The sequence below is a fragment of the Mercurialis annua genome, linkage group LG5 (genome assembly GCF_937616625.2).
Source record: "Mercurialis annua linkage group LG5, ddMerAnnu1.2, whole genome shotgun sequence".
Taxonomy (NCBI): Eukaryota; Viridiplantae; Streptophyta; class Magnoliopsida; order Malpighiales; family Euphorbiaceae; genus Mercurialis; species Mercurialis annua.
In genome coordinates this window covers 16,403,406-16,423,115 of record NC_065574.1, presented here as the reverse complement: position 1 = coordinate 16,423,115, position 19,710 = coordinate 16,403,406, and the positions used below count along the sequence as shown (strand labels likewise).

General features: G+C 32.3%; 1 protein-coding gene across 1 annotated transcript; it reads left to right on the top strand.

Annotated features, from left to right (window-relative positions):
- The first annotated feature begins 16,013 nt into the window (after positions 1–16,013).
- LOC126683171 (zinc finger BED domain-containing protein RICESLEEPER 2-like) lies at positions 16,014–19,659 on the top strand. The gene is made up of 7 exons (XM_056105869.1): positions 16,014–16,085; positions 16,949–16,984; positions 17,062–17,174; positions 17,276–17,354; positions 17,413–17,672; positions 17,777–19,536; positions 19,625–19,659. The coding sequence occupies exons 1-7, from the start codon at positions 16,014–16,016 to the stop codon at positions 19,657–19,659; spliced, it is 2,355 nt and encodes a 784-aa protein (XP_055961844.1).
- The last annotated feature ends 51 nt before the right edge of the window (positions 19,660–19,710 follow it).

Sequence of the window (19,710 nt, the reverse complement as noted above, 5' to 3'; positions counted from 1 at the left end):
GGCTTAAACAGGCCTAATTAAGTGATGGAAGATGATAATCAATCGAGAAGCCACTGATTTAGAGCAGTAATCGTTAAACAAAGAGATATGGGAGTAATTTTAGGGTTTGGTTGGGTGTTGTGGGTATACAGAGAGTTCAGTTCATCAGAGAGGATGAGAGGATGAGAGAGGCGAGAGACTCAGTTTGAGTGGAAGTGAGAATGTGAGAAGAGAGTGATTTTAGGGTTAGGGTTTTTTTAAAGGGAGTTTATATATCAGGGCAAAACTCACCGTTTTGCCCAGGAAAAATACACGCATGCAAAGGTTTGGAACCTTTTGCACACGTGCCAGGGGTAGGATAAAACGACATCGTTTTATTCCTTCGGTTTTTCGGTTACTTCGGTCAATTACAGACCCTAACTGAACCGAATATCGTTTAACTGAATTTCTTCCCCTCCCCATCCAAATAGCACCGTTTCACCGAATTACCGAACCAAAGACCATGATTCGGTCTGGTTCGGTTCGATTATTTCGGTTGATACGGTTTTTGCACAGCCCTAATAGTACATACTGCGATTTGGCTACCTTATATAAATTTTTGGTTTTGTTACTGACTTAATGCAATTAGAATATAATAACTATAATGACATTAAAAATTCGTATTCACAAGGACTATAAATACTAATAATAACTAAAAATATAAGTAAATAACTAATGAAAATAAATGGCAACTAAACTATCAGATTAAGAAAAAAAATTATCGAATAACTAATGAAAAGCTAACAATCTATATGAGAGTTCTTTTAATATCACGTGCATAAATTTAAACTGATCTAGAAATTTCCATAGCCAAGTTGAATTTAAATAATATTTCCATAACCACGGTTATCCAAATCATGACGAATCGAACGGGCCGATTTGAGTAATAACTTCTCTTACGATTATGATCTGTTGCTCAACCAAATTTTATGGAACAAAAATCATAAAATTGAAGAGAACGTCGATAATTTTAATTTGACATAAAGAACGTCAAATTTTAATGTCGAAATAGGGAGATATGAACCGTTAAAGATAGACGTACTTAAAACCGTCCTTATTGTAATTATCCAAAATATTTTTTTATGATTCCCATATTTTTATGGGCTTCCCCAAATATTTAAATCCTCCTTTTAAATTTAAATATCGCTTCTCATAATACTGGTTGTCAAAATCGTGACACGTAGCTTAATTTAAAAATTAGAAATTTTGGCATATCACGCACGTCAGCAATAGTGGATCTGCCTGCCATGTCAACATGGGTTTCGAGACCAAACCGGACCAGTAATTTCTAGACCCGTTTTCCGCTTTCTTTGGACACAAAATCAACTCTGATTTGAATTAGTGGATTTGTATCGACCAGAGAAGCAATTTTTGTGTTTTGATCGGAATCTGGATGTATCAACAGACAAATCATAGAAAACCGCTAATACTCCAGAAAGAGGTTTAAAAATATTTCTAACTTTATATGTACAACACCTGCAATTGGATATGTTTATATTGTTTATAGCTTTGAATCTATGTACAGACGGACCATTATTAATTGGATTAATCAGACTAATGACAATAACTTAGTATAAAGCTAACAAATCACATAAAAAATTTAGGACTATCATGAAAAATGTAATTAATGGTATATAGAAATTTAAGATGAAAATAATAAAATTAATGTCATATTAATCTCCGGTTTAGGATATTTATGCATGCAAATGGAATAAAATCCACTTATGTTTGTATATATGTGTTACAAAACCCCATGATAAGATGTTTATTTAGGAGTAATTACTACTTGTTCATGTGCCAGTACAGATCGAGTCATATGTGCATTTTATATAATACATGTTTACATTTTCACTATTTTTCAGTTATTTACATTTTCAGCCCTTTAATTTTGAATGTATTGTTATTTGGATTACCTATTTTGATGAGATGTTTTTTCGGAATATGTTTTTTAAATCGGTAAAATCAATAAAACAAGTACAAGTGTTTTGATAGTGTCCATAAATTTGTCTTTTGGTCTGATGCACAATAATCTCATCCACGAGCGTGTGAGGTTATCTAAGTCAGTATAACTATTTTTTATCTTAAACCTTCATCAACATTTACACATAAATGTGCCTATTCATCACCACATCTTCCATTAATACATTGATAAATCAGTCCCATAACTAAATAAAAAAATATAAATTTTAAGATATTAATATTTAATCTTATAAAAATTTGTATATTCCATATTATTTCAAAAAATTGCTATTATAGAAAACTTTATAAAATATTTCTTCATATAAGAACTATGATAAATATAGTTTATAATATAATGAATTGTATCTTATTTTTAATTAATTATATTCTTTTATTTTTATTTGCTTTTTGGATTTAATTGTCATAACCCGTAAATTGACGAACTAAACAATTAAAATTATTTATATCCATTTTAACCATATTTATGGATAGATAAAATAATTTTACCTTTAAATTATCATAATTGAATATAACAATAACTACATCTCATTACAAAATCACTAAATTTATCATACTAATAAAAGTTATTACATGGATGAAGTAAATAAAGAGCACAAATACTAGATTAATAGACAAAAAAACACATTTTAAAATTCAATCCAAACCATTAAATTTATAATCTCAAAGAGAAAACAAATTAAAAAAATTAGCCAACACAAAAATACTAAGTTTCTGAGCGATTTCCTAACAAATCACCGACGTCAAAGGTGCATGCTCCAAATATAAAACCAAAATCAATACAGCAGAGGATATTTTTTATGTTGTCCTAAGTGGGGACACTGCCAAATTTAATTGGTTGGTGAGGGCAAACACAGTCCACTATATTAATATTAGCTACACGTCTTCTTGTCGGACCACCACCACCTCCTCCTCCTCCTCCACCACAACCTCCGCCGCCGCCACCACTACCACCAACAATAAATAAATAAATTATATTTATGTTAATCAACGCCATTTACGCTTGGAAACACTCTTTTATCTTGCACCAACCAACCCCACGACAACAGAAATGGTTTCTTTAATTTATGTGTTTACAACTTTAATCATTGTTTAGTTAGTTAATTACTTATTTTGTCTGAGTTTTCGTCTTCTCACTATGATTTTAATTATATTTTTAAATTTGTTTGGTAGGGAACTTTGGATAAAACAGAATAATCTTTTATTTGTTTATTATTTTGCTTCTTGTAGTGCTTTCTTCAAAGTTTATAATTTGGGTATAGGACAGAATAGGGTTACATTAATATTTAATTCTATACCATAATGATAAATTAAATTAAATAAAAGAGAATGTAGTAGGTTGTATGGCAATGGGGAATATATTATATTAGTTTATTATGCACATCAAGCTCGTTACTACAAGAGTGGTTCTTTGAATTCGGATTTATTCATCAATATTATAAGTTTTAAAGACAATTCCAATAATAAAAAAAGAGTGGAGAACTAGTGCTATTTATCTATGTTAGAAGATGAAGTTTGTACATTCTATTTGAAATACTATAATTATAGAAATACTAAAAAAAACAAAGGTAAGCAATAGAAAATAATTATTTGATTGTTTTGTACTAATTTGTCAAAAAAAATTGATTTTATAGGTTAAATTTAGATACTTAACTGAATCTTTATTCTCCATTTTTTGCCATACTTTAATAATTTGACATACTATATGATCAAAAAATGTGGATATAGAAAAAACAATATTTAGATGTACAATAGTTTTAATATATGTATAAATGACTTTAATAAACACTTCATGTTTAGCCATTTTAATTAATTAATTATAATATTTTTTATTTTTATGTCAAATAAGAATAATATTATTATATTGATAAATTAATTAAAAATAAAATTGAATCAATAATTAAATTTATTGATATAGTATAATTTCATTCGTAATTGAGTTATATATAAAATGTATTTTTTAATCAATTAAAACGAATGAAAATAAATTGTTTGATTTTATTATAAGTTCATGGCCAAATATCTTAAAAAGGTCAGACCTTTTATAAAAGTAGGGATGGCAATGGGGCGGGGTGGGGACGGAGAAGCCATCCCCATCCCCATCCCCGCGTCTATGGGGAAGCCCCATCCCCGTCCCCGTTTAATTAATGGGGATAAAATCATCCCCGTCCCCATCCCCATGGATTCCCCATCTCCATGGGGATCCCCGTTCCCCATACAATTAAATATAATTTATAAATAATTTTATTATTTTTATAAGATATTTGAAAAAAAAATTATTATAGAAAATACTATTACCTTTTATAATATTATATATTTAAAACTGAATAAAAACTAATAAAAAAAATTATGTTAAATTATTTAAAATTATAAATAACATACTAAAACTTATAATATAATATAAATATACATAAATATAAATCGGATTCCCACGGGGACGGGGATGGGGATTCCCATGGGATGGGGACTATACTCCCCGTCCCCTCCCCATCTCCGTGGTTGGGGAATGATTTTCCCCCATCCCCGTACCCATGGGAGTAATTGGTGGAGATTCCCCGCCCCATTAGGGGCAGGTCCCTACGGGGAACGGGGAATCCCCTCCCCATTGCCAGCCCTATATAAAAGTTTCACAAAAGTCCTGACCTTTCAATTTTGTCGATTTTGGCCAAAAATATATTATTTGGTTTCAATTGTGGTCAACTCTCAATTTAATTTCAATTTGCCTATGTGGCTCCTACATGGCATGCACATATATTGAAAGGTCAGGACTTTTGTGAAACCAAATAATCCATTTTTGGTAGAGGTGGCAAATGGGTGGGTATGGGTTGGGTTTAAATGGGTAGGGTTATAAATGGGTGATCTACCCATTTATGACCCGTTTTAATTTTATATGGGTGCCCATACCCATGTAACCCTGTATGACCCTAACCCACCCATTAATCCACTTAATATGTATAATGTTAAAAATTGACTTTTTAAAATTTAAATTATATTACATTTTAATTGTACATCTTGTGAGAATTAATAATTTTTAGAGAGGATATGTTCTAGGAAAAAATACTTCCCGAAAAAAAATTCTGGAAATCCGGGAAAAAAATGTGGGAAAATTTTTTTTTTCGACAAAAAAAAAATTTCTGGATAAAAAAAATATTTTCTGAAAAATAACTATTTTCTGGGAAAAAATCATGGAAAAAATATATTTTCCGACAAAAAAAAATTTCTGAAAAAAAAAAAAGATTTCTAGATAAAGAAAAATCTCTGGATAAAATTATTTTTTGAAAAAAAATTTTAAAAAAAAAATATTTTCTGGAAAAAAAATTTCTGGAAAAAAATATTTTCTGAATAAATAAAATTTCTGAAAAAAATTATTTTTGAAAAAAAAATTCCGAAAAAAAATATTTTTTGGAAAAAATATTTCCCAAAAAATAAAATATTTTCTGAAAAAAAATTATTATCGAAAAAATTATTTTAGTTTATTATGACTTTTGAATATTGATTTTGAAATTTAAAATTTATTTGATATTATAAAAAAAACTCAAATACTCCTAAATTGACATGTGTCATTCAACCAATTTTGCTTATTGAATTATTATGGGTAGAGTGTGGGTACCCATGTTAAACCCTTTTATAACCCCTATTTTAATGGGTTGGAAGATTTTTACCCATTTACTACCCATTTAACATATAACTACCCTTTTATACTCCATACCCTTTATACAATGGGTGGGTATGGGTGAAAATTGCCACCTCTAATTTTTTGCCACAGTTGACAAAATTGAAAGGCCGGGATTTTTGTGAAACCAAATAATCAGTTTTTAGATAAAATCGATAAAATTAAAAGGTTGGAATTTTTGTAAAATTTTTATAAAAAATTTGGCCTTTTTACGACATTTAGCCTAAATTCATTGTGGATTTTGTTTTTGATCGATAAATAAAATCTAATTATGTTAAATTATGTTAGCAGAGTGAAGGTCGAACCTAACCTTAAGATGCGCTTGGAAGGACTCGGCCATTAGGCCAAGCCTTCACTGGCCAGTGTTGACCCTTTTGCTATAAGTTAAAGTACATGAGAAAACGAAAATAATAAATTTAGAGGTATAAATTAATGATTGGTTTTTGTTTTATTTGATTTTCTTTCAAATGGATACGTCCAATATATGGAAAGCAACCGACAATAAAATTCATAAAGATAATAGTAGCATGATTATTATAATAGAGAATAATTTTGATAGACAATAATCAGAAATAAAAAAAATTACATATATTAAAGTATCGGATATTAAATTCTGTAGATCACTAAACTTTCCTCAAATTACAGAAAGATCACTAAAAAAACTTTTGTTACAAAATGGTCATTGAACTATAACTTTTATTACAAAGGGGTTCAACCATCTAAAACGTTGCGTTTTAAGCAAAAACGCAACATTTTTACTTACGTGGAAAGCCAAATTTACAAAAAGGAACATAGTTCAATGACCTTTTTGTAATAAGAGGTATTATCTAGTGACATTTTTGTAATTCACGAAAAGTTTAGTGTTGTTTTTGTAACAACATAAACATTTTTGTAGTAAAAAGTATAGTTCAATGATCATTTTGTAACAAAAAAAATTTTAGTGATCTTTCTGTAATTTGAGTAAAGTCTAATGATCATCAGAGTTTAATATCCTTAAAGTATCTCTAAGTATATATTTTTTAAAAAAAACTTGTATATAAAAATATAAAATTTTCAATTGTAATTCAGCGGACTCTTTAAAATATGACACTTTATTTAATAAATATTAATTAATTTAATTATATATTATTTTTTTTGTTTTTATTTTATTTTATTTTTATTTTTTTATGTTGAAATAAAATCAAAACACATTTTTAGAAATAAAAAGATAATTTATTTTTTTGAATTTAAAATTATAAACAAAACACACTCTCTATTTTAACTTTGGCTAAATCACCAAAAAAAACCTCAATCTTTTATTCCCTTTTCATTTGCACTCCGACGTTGTAATTTTGTCTAATTCACCCAGATCTGGTTCGTTTTTCTCGTGACGAACCAGTTCGTCTCGAGGAAGACGAACATGTTTACGAAAAAAATAATTTTTGTTTAAAAAAAATTATTTGAATTTATAAAAATCATTTGAATTTAGAAAAAGTATTTAATAATAAATTAGATACATTTAATTGTTGTTTCTTAGGTGGGGGACAAAGTATTATTTGGCATTTTTTAAGTAGAAAAACAGGTTTACGAAAAAAATAATTTTTGTTTAAAAAAAATTATTTGAATTTATAAAAATCATTTGAATTTAGAAAAAGTATTTAATAATAAATTAGATACATTTAATTGTTGTTTCTTAGGTGGGGGACAAAGTAATTATTTGGCATTTTTTAAGTAGAAAATGGTCAATTTAATTTCCATGGTGTAATTGGAAAATAAAGGTGCGAATTTAGGTGAATTTGACAAAATTACAATGTATAAATGCAAGCTAAAAGGTCGAGAATTTTTGGTGATTAAACCTTTAAATTTACATTAAAAAAATTCATTGGACCTCTATTTTAACATTAAACTTCAAAATAAGGGTAATTGATTCTGAAGGTTATTGAATTTTCGAGTTTTTTCATTTCAGTCATTAAACTAACTTTTTTATTTTTGATCACTGAACTTTCAATTTTTGCATTTTGATATTTTCCGGCCAAAAATTCTTTGGTGGCAGCTGGAGTTAATTGTTTTTTACCTGAAAACTTGCTATATATGCATAATTTGACTTTAAAACTCATTTTTAAAGTAAAATTATATATATGTGGTAAATTTTTAAAGTAAAACTAGCAAAATCCGGTTGTCACATGTCAATTTCCGGCTGCCACCTAAGCATTTTTGGCCGAAAATATTAAAATGAAAAAAAATAAAAGTTTAATGATCGAAAAGAAAAAGGAAATAGTTTGATGACTGAAATAAAAAAAAAAACTGGAAAGTTCAGTGATGGTCAGAATTAATTATCCCCAAAATAAAGAGTTAGACTATTTTAGACAGTCTATTAAATATAGGTCAAATGTCTAAAAAAATACCAAACCTTTCATGAAAGTTTCACAAAAATTCAAACCTTTCAATTTTATCCAATTTGTCCTCGCATGATTTCGTTTTAATTTTGTCCAATTATATAATTTTGCTCATGTGGCGCTTATGTAGCGCTGATGTGGCATTGCCACACATCAGCATCATATAAGTAAAATTGTGTAGTTGGACAAAATTGAAACAAAATCATGCATTTTATGACAAATTGGATAAAATTAAAAAGTTGCACTTTTGTGAAATTTTCATGAAACATTTGGTCTTTTTTAATTATTTGGCCTTAGAAATACTCTTATGTCCTCACTGCCTTTCCATTAACAGGATAAATACACAAACAATAGAGAAATAGAAACAAATGAGTAAAGGATCAATCCTTTTTTTAACTTTGTGATTCATAGTCAACTAATTTACTTTCATCCATTTTAAAACTTAACCATGATGTGTGATTATCTATCTATACTAGGATTAATTACATATAAAATCACGATCTTTACATGAAATTTTAAAAATAACACGACTTTTAAAACGTGTCAATTCAAGGCATCACTTTTCATTTCTTTTCAAAAACAACGTGGGTAAATTTTTAGGTAAAACTTTACTGACTTGTACACCCGATAAGAGTGCCACGTGTCATGCCACGTCATGATAAAAACGCAATAATAGTTTGCTGATGTTGTTTTTGAAAATAAACGAAAGGTGGTGCCCTAAATTGACACATTTTAAAGATTTTTTATTTTTGCAATTTCGTATAAAGATGGTGATTTTATATATAATTAACTCTATATACTGTTGGAACAGTTTATGAAATGGAACGAAATTACCAAACACCGTTTCTGGCTGAGTCGCGAACTAGGTCGCTCTCTTTAAGATGTTTCGCGGCTCTGCCTCTAATGGTGCAAGCAGTCGTACGTACCACATCGTCCCCAGGATAAAACAGCCACACCTCCGATGAACACTGCACTTTGTTCAGCGGTCAATTACACTCTTTCTATTTCGTATTGCTCAAGAACTGTTTTTGTTTAATGAAAATAGCTGTTGTAAAAGATGTTTTTGTCAGATGGGGAAGACAGCAGTTTATAGATAATAGAAAACTGAAACGGTAAAAAACAATAAATCAAAACGTTTTCCTTTAATAAATCAAAGAGTCAAATCGTGGGAGGAAAATTAGGGATTGTGTTTTATTCAAAAAATAAAACGTTACAAAAAGATTTCAGAAAAAAAAAAAATTTATTAAGTGCTAAAACCAAACCTAACCTGACCAGCCTGCCGACGGACGGACGGACGGCGCGCGCGCGCGTGTGGTAAATTGGGTAGGATGTAACTCCTAGCCCATCCACAAAACTGGGTACCCCTTGGGACCCAAACCTAAGAGTGAGTGAACACATTTATAAGCTCAATTAAATGAGCACTCCTAAGCAATGTGGGATTCCACAATGCTCTCTTTTTTCTCATTAGCACTTTTCTTTTCCTTATCTTTTTAAATTCAATTTTGTACCAACAATTTCCCACTTTGAATTTTAAAAATAATTTCTCGAGCAATTTCTGATCTAATAAAGATTGCGCATAAGCAAAGGTATCTTTCGATTTGAACCTTTGCGTGGTGTGTTAGATTCTGATTCAACAAGAGTGACTCGTAGTCTTAAACTCTATCTCGGACATCTAACCACACACATCCTTTTCTAAGAGTGTATTCAAAAGCCCGTGCATTTATGGCCATGCACGTCTATCCCAGTTAAGTGAACGATCCACAAAGGTGAAGCTATCAAGAGTACTCCCGTAGCTAGGTACTCCACTCCAAATGGAGTATAGACTTCATTAAGAGATTCTATTAACTCATCCTCTAATCGCTTCAGGAATCATGCCTCAATTTTGCATGTTTTGGCTCATATCATTCATAACTTGTTATTACCCATTGAACCTATTTCTTGGGATCTCCAGTCAGTTAGGTTGGGTTACCATTATGGATGATTCATTTTATAGGCAATAGTCACATTCCCTTGGAAGTTTTATGGACTTTCTCTCTAGCTAATCCTTTCGTCAAAGGATCTGCTAAGTTATCATCAGTGCGTACATGATCCACTCTAACAGCTCCTATTGAGATAAATTCTCTAACAGTGCTGTGCTTACGACGTATCTGTCGTTTCTTACCATTATAATAACGGTTCTCAATTTTTGCAATAGCCGCGGTACTATCGCAATGGATCAACACAGCTGGTATCGGTCTTTCCCATAAAGGAATCTCAGCTAGCAGGCTTCTTAGCCATCCTGCTTCTTCACTAGCAGCATCTAGTGCTATCATTTCTGACTCCATCGTAGATTGAGCCAGACTCGTATGTTTCTTTGATTTCCAAGAAACAGCTCCACCAGCTATACTAAAAATATATCCGCTCGTTGCTTTGGAATCATCTGACAATGTATTCCAATCTGCATAATTGTACCCTTCAAGTACAGCAGGATGCTTCAGATAATGTAATCCAAGATTCATTGTTCTTTTAAGGTATCTCATTACCCTTTCAATAGCATTCCAATGCTCAATACTAGGTCTACTAGTAAACCTGCACAATAATCCAACGACATATGTAATGTCGGGTCTAGTACAATCAGTGGCATACCGAAGGCTGCCAAGGATGCTCGCATATTCAGACTGTCGTACACTATCACCAGTATTCTTAAAAAGTTTTACACTTGGATCATAAGGTGTACATGCAGGTTTACAGTCGAAGTAGTTATATTTCTTTAGAATCTTCTCAACATAGTGAGATTGATCTAAAGAAATTCCTTTTTCAGATCTAGTTATCTTTATGCCAAGAATGACATTCGCTTCACCTAGATCTTTCATATCAAAGTTGGCACCCAACATTGATTTCACAGCATTCACAACATGAATATTTGATCCAAAGATCAACAAGTCATCCACATATAAACATATGAAAGTACAAAGCTCATTCTCAGATTTGTAATATATACATTTGTCACTTTTATTCACTTTAAAACCATTTGAGATGACAAGATTATCAAATTTCTCATGCCATTGCTTAGGTGCCTGTTTTAGACCATACAAAGATTTGTCCAACTTGCACACTATCTGTTCTTGTCCATGTATCACAAAACCTTCAGGTTGGTCCATGTCAATTTCTTCCTCCAATTCACCATTCAAAAAAGCGGTCTTAACATTCATTTGATGTACTACCAAATCATAGAGTGCAGCGATCGAAATCAGCACTCTAATGGATGTTATTCTAGTAACTGGTGAATAGGTATCAAAGAAATCAACATTTTCACGTTGTCTATAACCCTTAGCCACAAGTCGAGCTTTATATTTATCAACTGTGCCATCAGGTTTCATTTTTTTTTTCAAAATCCACTTACAACCTATGGTTTTGCAACCGGGGGGTAAATCAGTCAAATGCCAAGTCTTATTGGATTCCAAAGATTCCATCTCTTCATTTATGGCTTCTTGCCAAAGATCAGCATCTAAAGAAGTTAGAGCTTCCTGGAGGTTTGCAGGATCCTCCTATAAAGAATAGACTTGGAAATCTGGACCAAAGTCTTTCGAGATTCTAGCTCTTTTACTCCTTCTGATCTCTGATTCTATATCATCTGTAATCTCATTATTCCTGACAACAGGAATGCTACTAGATGATTCGCCCCCACTATTTCCTAATTTAAAAGGAAATTTCTGTTCATAAAAATCAGCATCCACGAATTCAATAATCACTCGTGTAGTCAAGTCATAAAATCTGTATGCCTTGCTATTGACTGTATATCCAATGAATACACATTCATAGGCTCTACTTGCTAATTTTATTTGTTTTGGATCAGGAATCCTAACATAGGCCAAACAGCCCCATGTTCTCAAATAAGACAAATTTGGTTGTCTTTTCTTTAAAATCTCATAAGGTGAAATCTTATTGTTCGATTTTGGTACTCTGTTTAGCACGTAGCCAACAGTCAATAATATTTCACCCCACCAATAAGAAGCAGCACCTGAGTTTAATAAAATAGACACTACAGCTTCTGTAAATGTTCTATTTTTTCTTTCTGCTTTACCGTTCATTTCAGGAGAATAAGGTGCAGTTCTTTCATGTACTATACCATGCGAGTTATAGAAATCTATAAACAAGCTTCATATTCAGTGCTCTATCACTGCGAAATCTTTCGATTTTCTTATTGAATTGATTTTCAATTTCTGTAACAAATAACTTGAACATATCAAGTGTATCACTCTTATTTTTCATCCAGTACACAAAAGTAAAATCAGAACAATCATCAATAAAAGTGATAAAATAACGCTTGCCATTTCTAGTCAAGTTTCCATCAAGTTCACATATATCAGAATGAATTAAATCTAATGGTTCAGATTCTCTAATTACTAATCTATGTGAAGTTTTCGTTATTTTAGCCTGACTGCAAAATTCACATTTTTAAAAATCATTCAAAGTCATTTTAGGAATTAATCCTAGGTTACTCATATTATTAATAATCTGTTTATTAACATGACAAAGTCTAGCATGCCAAACATTAAAATCAGACAACAAGTAAACTGAAGTAGATACTTTATTAATTTCAACATTCATCTTGAACATAGTCTTACAAGCATAACCCTTTCCCACAAAAATACCATTCTTAGTGATGGTGTACATATCACCCCCAATAGTTTGAAAAAACCCAGTCTTGTTGAGAAGATAGCCAGACACCAGATTCCCTCATCATGGGAGTATGCATTACATCCTTCAAGATTAATGTCTTCCCTGAAGTGAACTTCAGTTCGACACTTCCAATTCCAGCAACAGTAGTGGTGTGAGTGTTACCCAACAGCACTTTCTTATCTTCAACAGCAGTGTATGTCTTAAACATAGCACGATCATGACAGACATGGCGAGATGCGCCTGTGTCTACCCACCACCCTTCTGATCCACCAACAAGGTTGATCTCAGATATCATCTCAGTGATCATAGCCACAAACGGCTCTTCAGTTAGGTTAGCCTGAAGGGCTGCCCCTGGTCTGTTCCGACACTTGCGTGCCATATGACCCGGTTTTCCACAGTTGAAACACAAAAACTGTGGCGGATCATTTCTGATAAGTGGTTGCTGTCTCACAATATGGTTCCGAGTAGGATTACCATTCTGATTATTTCTGTTACGATTCACATTTTGGTTCGAGTTCCCATTGCGATTCTGATTCTTAAATTTTTTGCCATTAGGCTTCAGAACCGCAGAACTGAACTTTCTGTTGTTGTTTGAAACAACAAGCACCTCATCTTTCTGGTCCTGTTTTCTCGTCTCTTCCTCAATACGAAGGCGAGTAATCAAACTTTCTAGTAAAAATTCTTTGGTTTTGTGCCTGAGAGAGTTCTTAAAATCCTTCCACGAAGGGGGCAGTTTATCAATCAATACAGCAACTTGAAATTGTTCATCAAGGACTATACCTTCAGAGATTATCTTATGTGCAATTTTCTACAATTCATGTGACTGAGCCTCGACTGATTTTTCATCCGTCATCTGATATTTCAGATAGCGACTGACAGCATACTTCTTTGTTCCAGCCTCCTCCGTATCATACTTCCTTTGCAGCGCCTCCCAGATTTCAGTAGCTGACTTATAATTATCTGAATTATAATAGTCATACAAATCATCACACAAAGCATTCAGAATATAGTTTTTGCATAAATAGCCATTGTTAAGCCACTGTTGAATATCAGCAGTTTGTTTATCCAGTTCATCACCATCGGCAGTATCAGCAACAACAGGTAAAGGAGTAGTAAGAACAGCAGCAACATTTTTCATGGTGAGAAAAAATAAAGTTTTCTGCCTCCATCTTTTAAAATGGAGACCCTCAAAACGGAACGGTTTGTTAACATCAAAGCGACCAGAATCTAAACCAGAAACATCATCATTAGCCATCGCAGAAACTGTATGCGTCTTAAAATTGTTGGAACAGTTTATGAAATGGAACGAAATTACCAAACACCGTTTCTGGTTGAGTCGCGGACTAGGTCGCTCTCTTTAAGACGTTTCGCGGCTCTGCCTCTAATGGTGCAAGCAGTCGTACGTACCACGTCGTCCCCAGGATAAAACAGCCACACCTCCGATGAACACTGTATTTTGTTCAGCGGTCAATTACACTCTTTCTATTTCGTATTGCTCAAGAACTGTTTTTGTTTAATGAAAATAGCTGTTGTAAAAGATGTTTTTGTCTGATGGAAAAGACAGCAGTTTATAGATAATAGAAAACTGAAACGGTAAAAAACAATAAATCAAAACGTTTTCCTTTAATAAATCAAAGAGTCAAATCGTGGGAGGAAAATCAGGGATTGTATTTTAGTTAAAAAATAAAACGTTACAAAAAAAAATTCAGAAATAAAAAATTTATTAAGTGCTAAAACCTGACCAGACTATCCGGCCGACGGATGGCGCGCGCGTGTGGTAAATTAGGTAGGATGTAACTCCTAACCCATCCACAAAACTGGGTACCCCTTGTGGTCCAAACTCAAGAGTGAGTGAACACATTTATAAGATCAATTAAATGAGCTTTCCTAAGCAACGTGGGATTCCACAATGCTCTCTTTTTTCTCATTAGCACTTTTCTTTATATACTATATATAAAAATACAGATGGGGGAAGACAGACAAATTTACCTAAAAAAAATTTCGAATGTATTTAATAATAGGTTTGTTAGTCTTTTCTTAATTAATAATAAAGATAAGATACTATTAGTAAGGAAGTAGTTGAATTTGATTTTAACAAGTAATTATTATATTGATTAGTATACATAGTACGTATGATTCACTATATTTTCTAATTATTACCTAAAATTGTGGTAATTTCTACTAATTGATAAATTAATAAAAGGTGCGTTTTTTTTTAATTCTGAATGTGCTATTTAGTAACTGGATTTCATTTCTTGTCCAAAAATCGTATTACACTTTTATATGACTTGCTATAATAAAATTTTGTATCCAATGATCTAGATTTTATATATTTTAAAAATTGTAAACTATAAGAATATTTATATCAAAAATTTAATAAATAAATAAATAAATTGACGGGTCAGATTACGAACGGATGGAGGGAGGGACATGCAAAATTACTAAATAGCCTTTTATATATAATTACTAATTGATTAGTTAATTAAAGGTTTTATGGTAATTGTCTAATTACCGATCACTACATGAAATACTAGAATTCACAGCAAACATTTTTAACTGCTAATAGTGCTAAAATTGTTACTATTAACATATATCTACAAAAAAAATGTGGCATGTTGCTACTAATAAAACGTTGCCTTAAGTAATTGATAACAAAATTTACTGTAAAATGCTGATATAATTTAACTAATGGCAGCAACTTTCGAAATCAATGCTGCAAAATATTTTTTAGCAGTAAAAAAAATTAGCTGTAAAAGAATTTATTGTCAAATATAGAATTCCTTGTAGTGGATATAATGTAGTTAGAGTTTAATTTGAATAAGTAAATACTAGTCCTATGTACAACAAAGATTCTATACAAGACAGCTTACTAAGTTATTTTAAACTTCTAATTGCAATAGGATTAGGTAAATGAAAAGAAGGAATGAAGTAAAAACAAGGGACTATCGATAATTTCAAATTCAAACTTCTACTTTACAAAATATAATTACTAGAGTTAGAATAATGAGTAAAATAAACTACTACAAATATTTAATTATTTCATATTAGCAATAATAATGTTTTAATCATTTCAAATTTATTTAACATTTTATACTTAAATACAAATTATAATTAAACATAAATATGATTATCCTAATCTATAGTAAATATTATTGTCATTGTTTGACGAGTCACACTACGAGTCACGTGTGAAACACGTAAAACGACATTGGTTGATTAAAACGGCCGAAAGTGAATTATTTAGCCCCGAATCACAAATTAGGGATCAGATTGACCCTTTAATAAAAAAAATCAAAAATGATATATAAATGAACCAGAAAAGATCGGCCTCACCACCTAGAGGCAATCTATGGCCAATTAGAAATACTAAGACCTCTACTGTTATTGAATCCCTTGGGCAGAAATAGATGGAATATAGCAATCCTGAAGATGAAATAAACAGGCAAAAATTTGATTGATGATTATTATTATACACTATACACAATCCATTACATGGCAAGTTCACTAAGATGAAGAGTATGAGAAGCGACTAGTTTCATTAGTATGAGAAGAAACTAGTATGTAGGGGTGAGCAAAAACCGAACCACTCCGCAAAACCGATCCAAACCGAGTCGAAAAAAATTGTGGAGTGGTTAAATCGGTTTACTCGGTGTGATTTGGTTTGGGATTTTTGATTTCTGCGGTTTTCGGTTCTGATCTGGTTTTAGGGCGCGGTTAACCGAACCGAAAACCGAAATTACAAAATGACGTCGTTTTGTTTTAGGGGTTAGGGGGTATAAATACTCTCCTTAAAATTTTCCTAAACCTAATTCACTCAGAAACACCGACACTCGCAGCCCTAATTCTATCGCTCTCCCCTCTCTCCTCTCTGAGTCCTCTCAACTCTTTTCTTCTCTACCCTCTCTCTTAGTCTCAGTCGATGAAACCCTAAAACACTCTTCTCTCTGGCTTATATTCTTCTCTTTAATGGATTCAATGTTTGTTGAACGCTGTTAGAGACCTGGTCAGTCATCGTTCTTCTCTATTACATCAAAGTGAAACCCTAATTCACTTTGTTGTTTTGCAACTTTGCTAATCGGTTTTCAGAATTTTAATTGATAAAATCTCTGGTGATTTTGAGAAGAAATGCTAGACCTTTAAGGTAAACAGGTTCGATTTGTAATTTTTTTTAATTTATTGCATTAAAATTGGTTTTAAACAATTTGGGCTAACTTTTTTTTATCTCTTTGTTTATTTTGTACAGATCCTGCATTTCTTACCAAAAAGACCAGATTATAAGGTATATTTGAGATTAAATTTTTATACTTTGTGCTTTCTTCGTTTATTATGGGGTTTATCATTCTGGTACTCCATCAGATTTCTATATTTGCTTATTTAGTATCTTCTGTTTTTCTATCTTTCATGAACAACTTCTCGAAGGTTACTTGGCCAATGGTCTTCGGTGGAAGCTTTAAAACGTTAACCTTAAGGTAATATGACTTTTGCTGAATCTAATGGTTGGTTTTGGCTCTCTGAGTTTTGAGTTCTGTTCTGCTTGTATAATTTTAATGGTTGGTTTTGGCTCTCTGAGTTTTGAGTTCTGTTCTGCTTGTATAATTTTAATGGTTGGTTTTGGCTCTCTGAGTACTGATTTATGTTCTGTTCTGCTTGTATATTTCTTAATGGTTGGCTGTCTGAGTCTTTGTTGCATTTTTATCAATTTTGTAGATGGAACCTGATTTGGTGATTCATCAAATCGATAGCCAACTTGAGCCTGCAAATGGCCAAGAACAAGCTGATGTGGAAGCATTAAATGCTAGTCAAGAAGCTATACCTGACCCTGTCCTTGTTTCTGATGGCCAAAAGGAAAATGCTAATGTGGAAGCAAATCAGAAAAAGAGAAAAGTATCACAACAAAGATCAGTGGTATGGGACCACTTTGATTCCATTAAAGATACAAAGGGTGTGATCTTGCAAGCAAAATGTAAGTACTGTGCCCGTATCTATAATTGTCATGCCAAAAAAATGGAACATCTACTTTGAGGGGTCATATGCTTAGATGTACTAAACACCCACACACTATTGAAACTAGGCAAGCCCTTTTATCTTTTCAGCCTGTTGTGAATGATGGTTGTGTTGCTGCTCCTGAAATGTTTAATGTTGCTTCATGGAAGTTTGATCGAGATGTAATTAGGCAAGCTGTTGCATATATGATTATTGTTGATGAATTGCCCTTTAAGTTTGTTGAGAAACAGGGTTTTAGGAAGCTAATGAGTGTTGCTTGTCCTCTGTTTAAAATTCCTTCTAGGTTTACTGTGAATAGAGACTGTTATTCCATGTTTGTTGAAGAGAGATTGAAATTGAAAAATATTTTGAAAACAAGTACACAAAGAATTAGTCTAACTAGTGATTCATGGACTTCCAATCAAAGACTAAATTACATGTGTGTCACTGCCCATTACATTGATGATGATTGGAAGCTTAATAAAAAAATCATCTCTTTTGTGCCTTGTTCTAAACATAAAGGAGAGCATTTGGCTAAGGCATTAGAAACTTGTTTGCAAGAGTGGGGGCTTAAAAACATTTTCTCTGTGACCCTTGATAATGTTGAGAATAATACTGCTGTTCTGACTTTCTTTATGAAAAAATTGTTGACTTGGGGGTGTACTTCTGTAAGATGTAAATATGCACACATGAGATGTATTGCTCACATCCTTAACCTTGTTGTTTCTGATGGTCTAAAGGAGTCTGGTAACTCATTTGAAAAGGTTAGGAGGGCAGTTAGATACATTAAAAATTCACCCCTAAGATTGAGTAAATTTAAAGAATGTAAAGAGTCAACTGAAACTGTGTGTAAGCGTTCGTTGTGTCTAGATGTCCCAACTAGGTGGAATTCAACTTATCTTATGTTGAGTACTGCTTTGTTGTATCAAAAGGTGTTTGAAGAGTATGAGGAAATGGAGTCTAGTTTTAAGAAAGACTTGGGTGATGATGTGCCTAGTAGTAGTGACTGGGAATATGTTAGGGAGTTATGTGGTATGTTAGAGTGTTTCTATAAAATGACATTGAGAATTTCTGGTTCTCTTTATGTGACCTCTAACAACCATTTTAATGAGATATCTGATCTGTCAACAATTCTCCAAGATTGGATTGCTTCTACTGATGTGTCTCTGAGGGCCATGGGACTTAAAATGAAAGCTAAGTTCAATAAGTACTGGGGTGATCCAATAGTTATGAACAAATTGATCTTTTTTGCTAACATTTTAGATCCCAGGAATAGAGTTGTGTACATGGAATATACCTTGAGTGAGATGTATGGTGCCCTAGAAGGGAAATTTTTGTTTAAGTGTGTGATGGATGACTTGGTTGAGTTATTTAATGACTATGATGTGCAATACAAGAAAGAAATGGCTGTTGCTGGCCAGACTGGCTCCTCATCTGAAACTCAGGGCCAATTCTCTCAAGCCAATTCTGTGTTAAAAGAACGGTTCTTGCAGCAAATGTTGGAGACTGGTGGTGTGGGTGGAAGCAAGAAATCTGAACTTGATATTTACTTAAGTGAGGCAGTAGCTCCTAATGATGGGAATTTTGATATTCTGAGATGGTGGAAGTACAATTCTCAGAGATTCCCAGTCCTATCCAGGATTGCTAGAGATGTACTTGCAGTACCAGTCTCCACAGTTGCTTCAGAGTCTGCTTTTAGCACTGGTGGTAGAGTGCTTGATGATTTTAGGAGTTGTTTAACTCCTAAAATTGTGGAGGCTTTAATTTGCACTCAAGATTGGCTAAGGGACCCCTCAAAGCCTGTTTCAATTGAGCAGACTTTGGAAGAATTGGAAGAGCTAGAAGCAGGTAAATCAAATCTATCTATATCTTATTTCTGTTTAATTTTTGTTTTTTTTCTATAATGTTTGCTAACTTGTTCATTTTTATTCTGCAGGTTTTCAAGATCCAGCAAATGCTAAAAATGATTAACAGTTTGTCTTTGACTGTTTAATCTCTTTTATTTAACTTGCTGAATTGAAT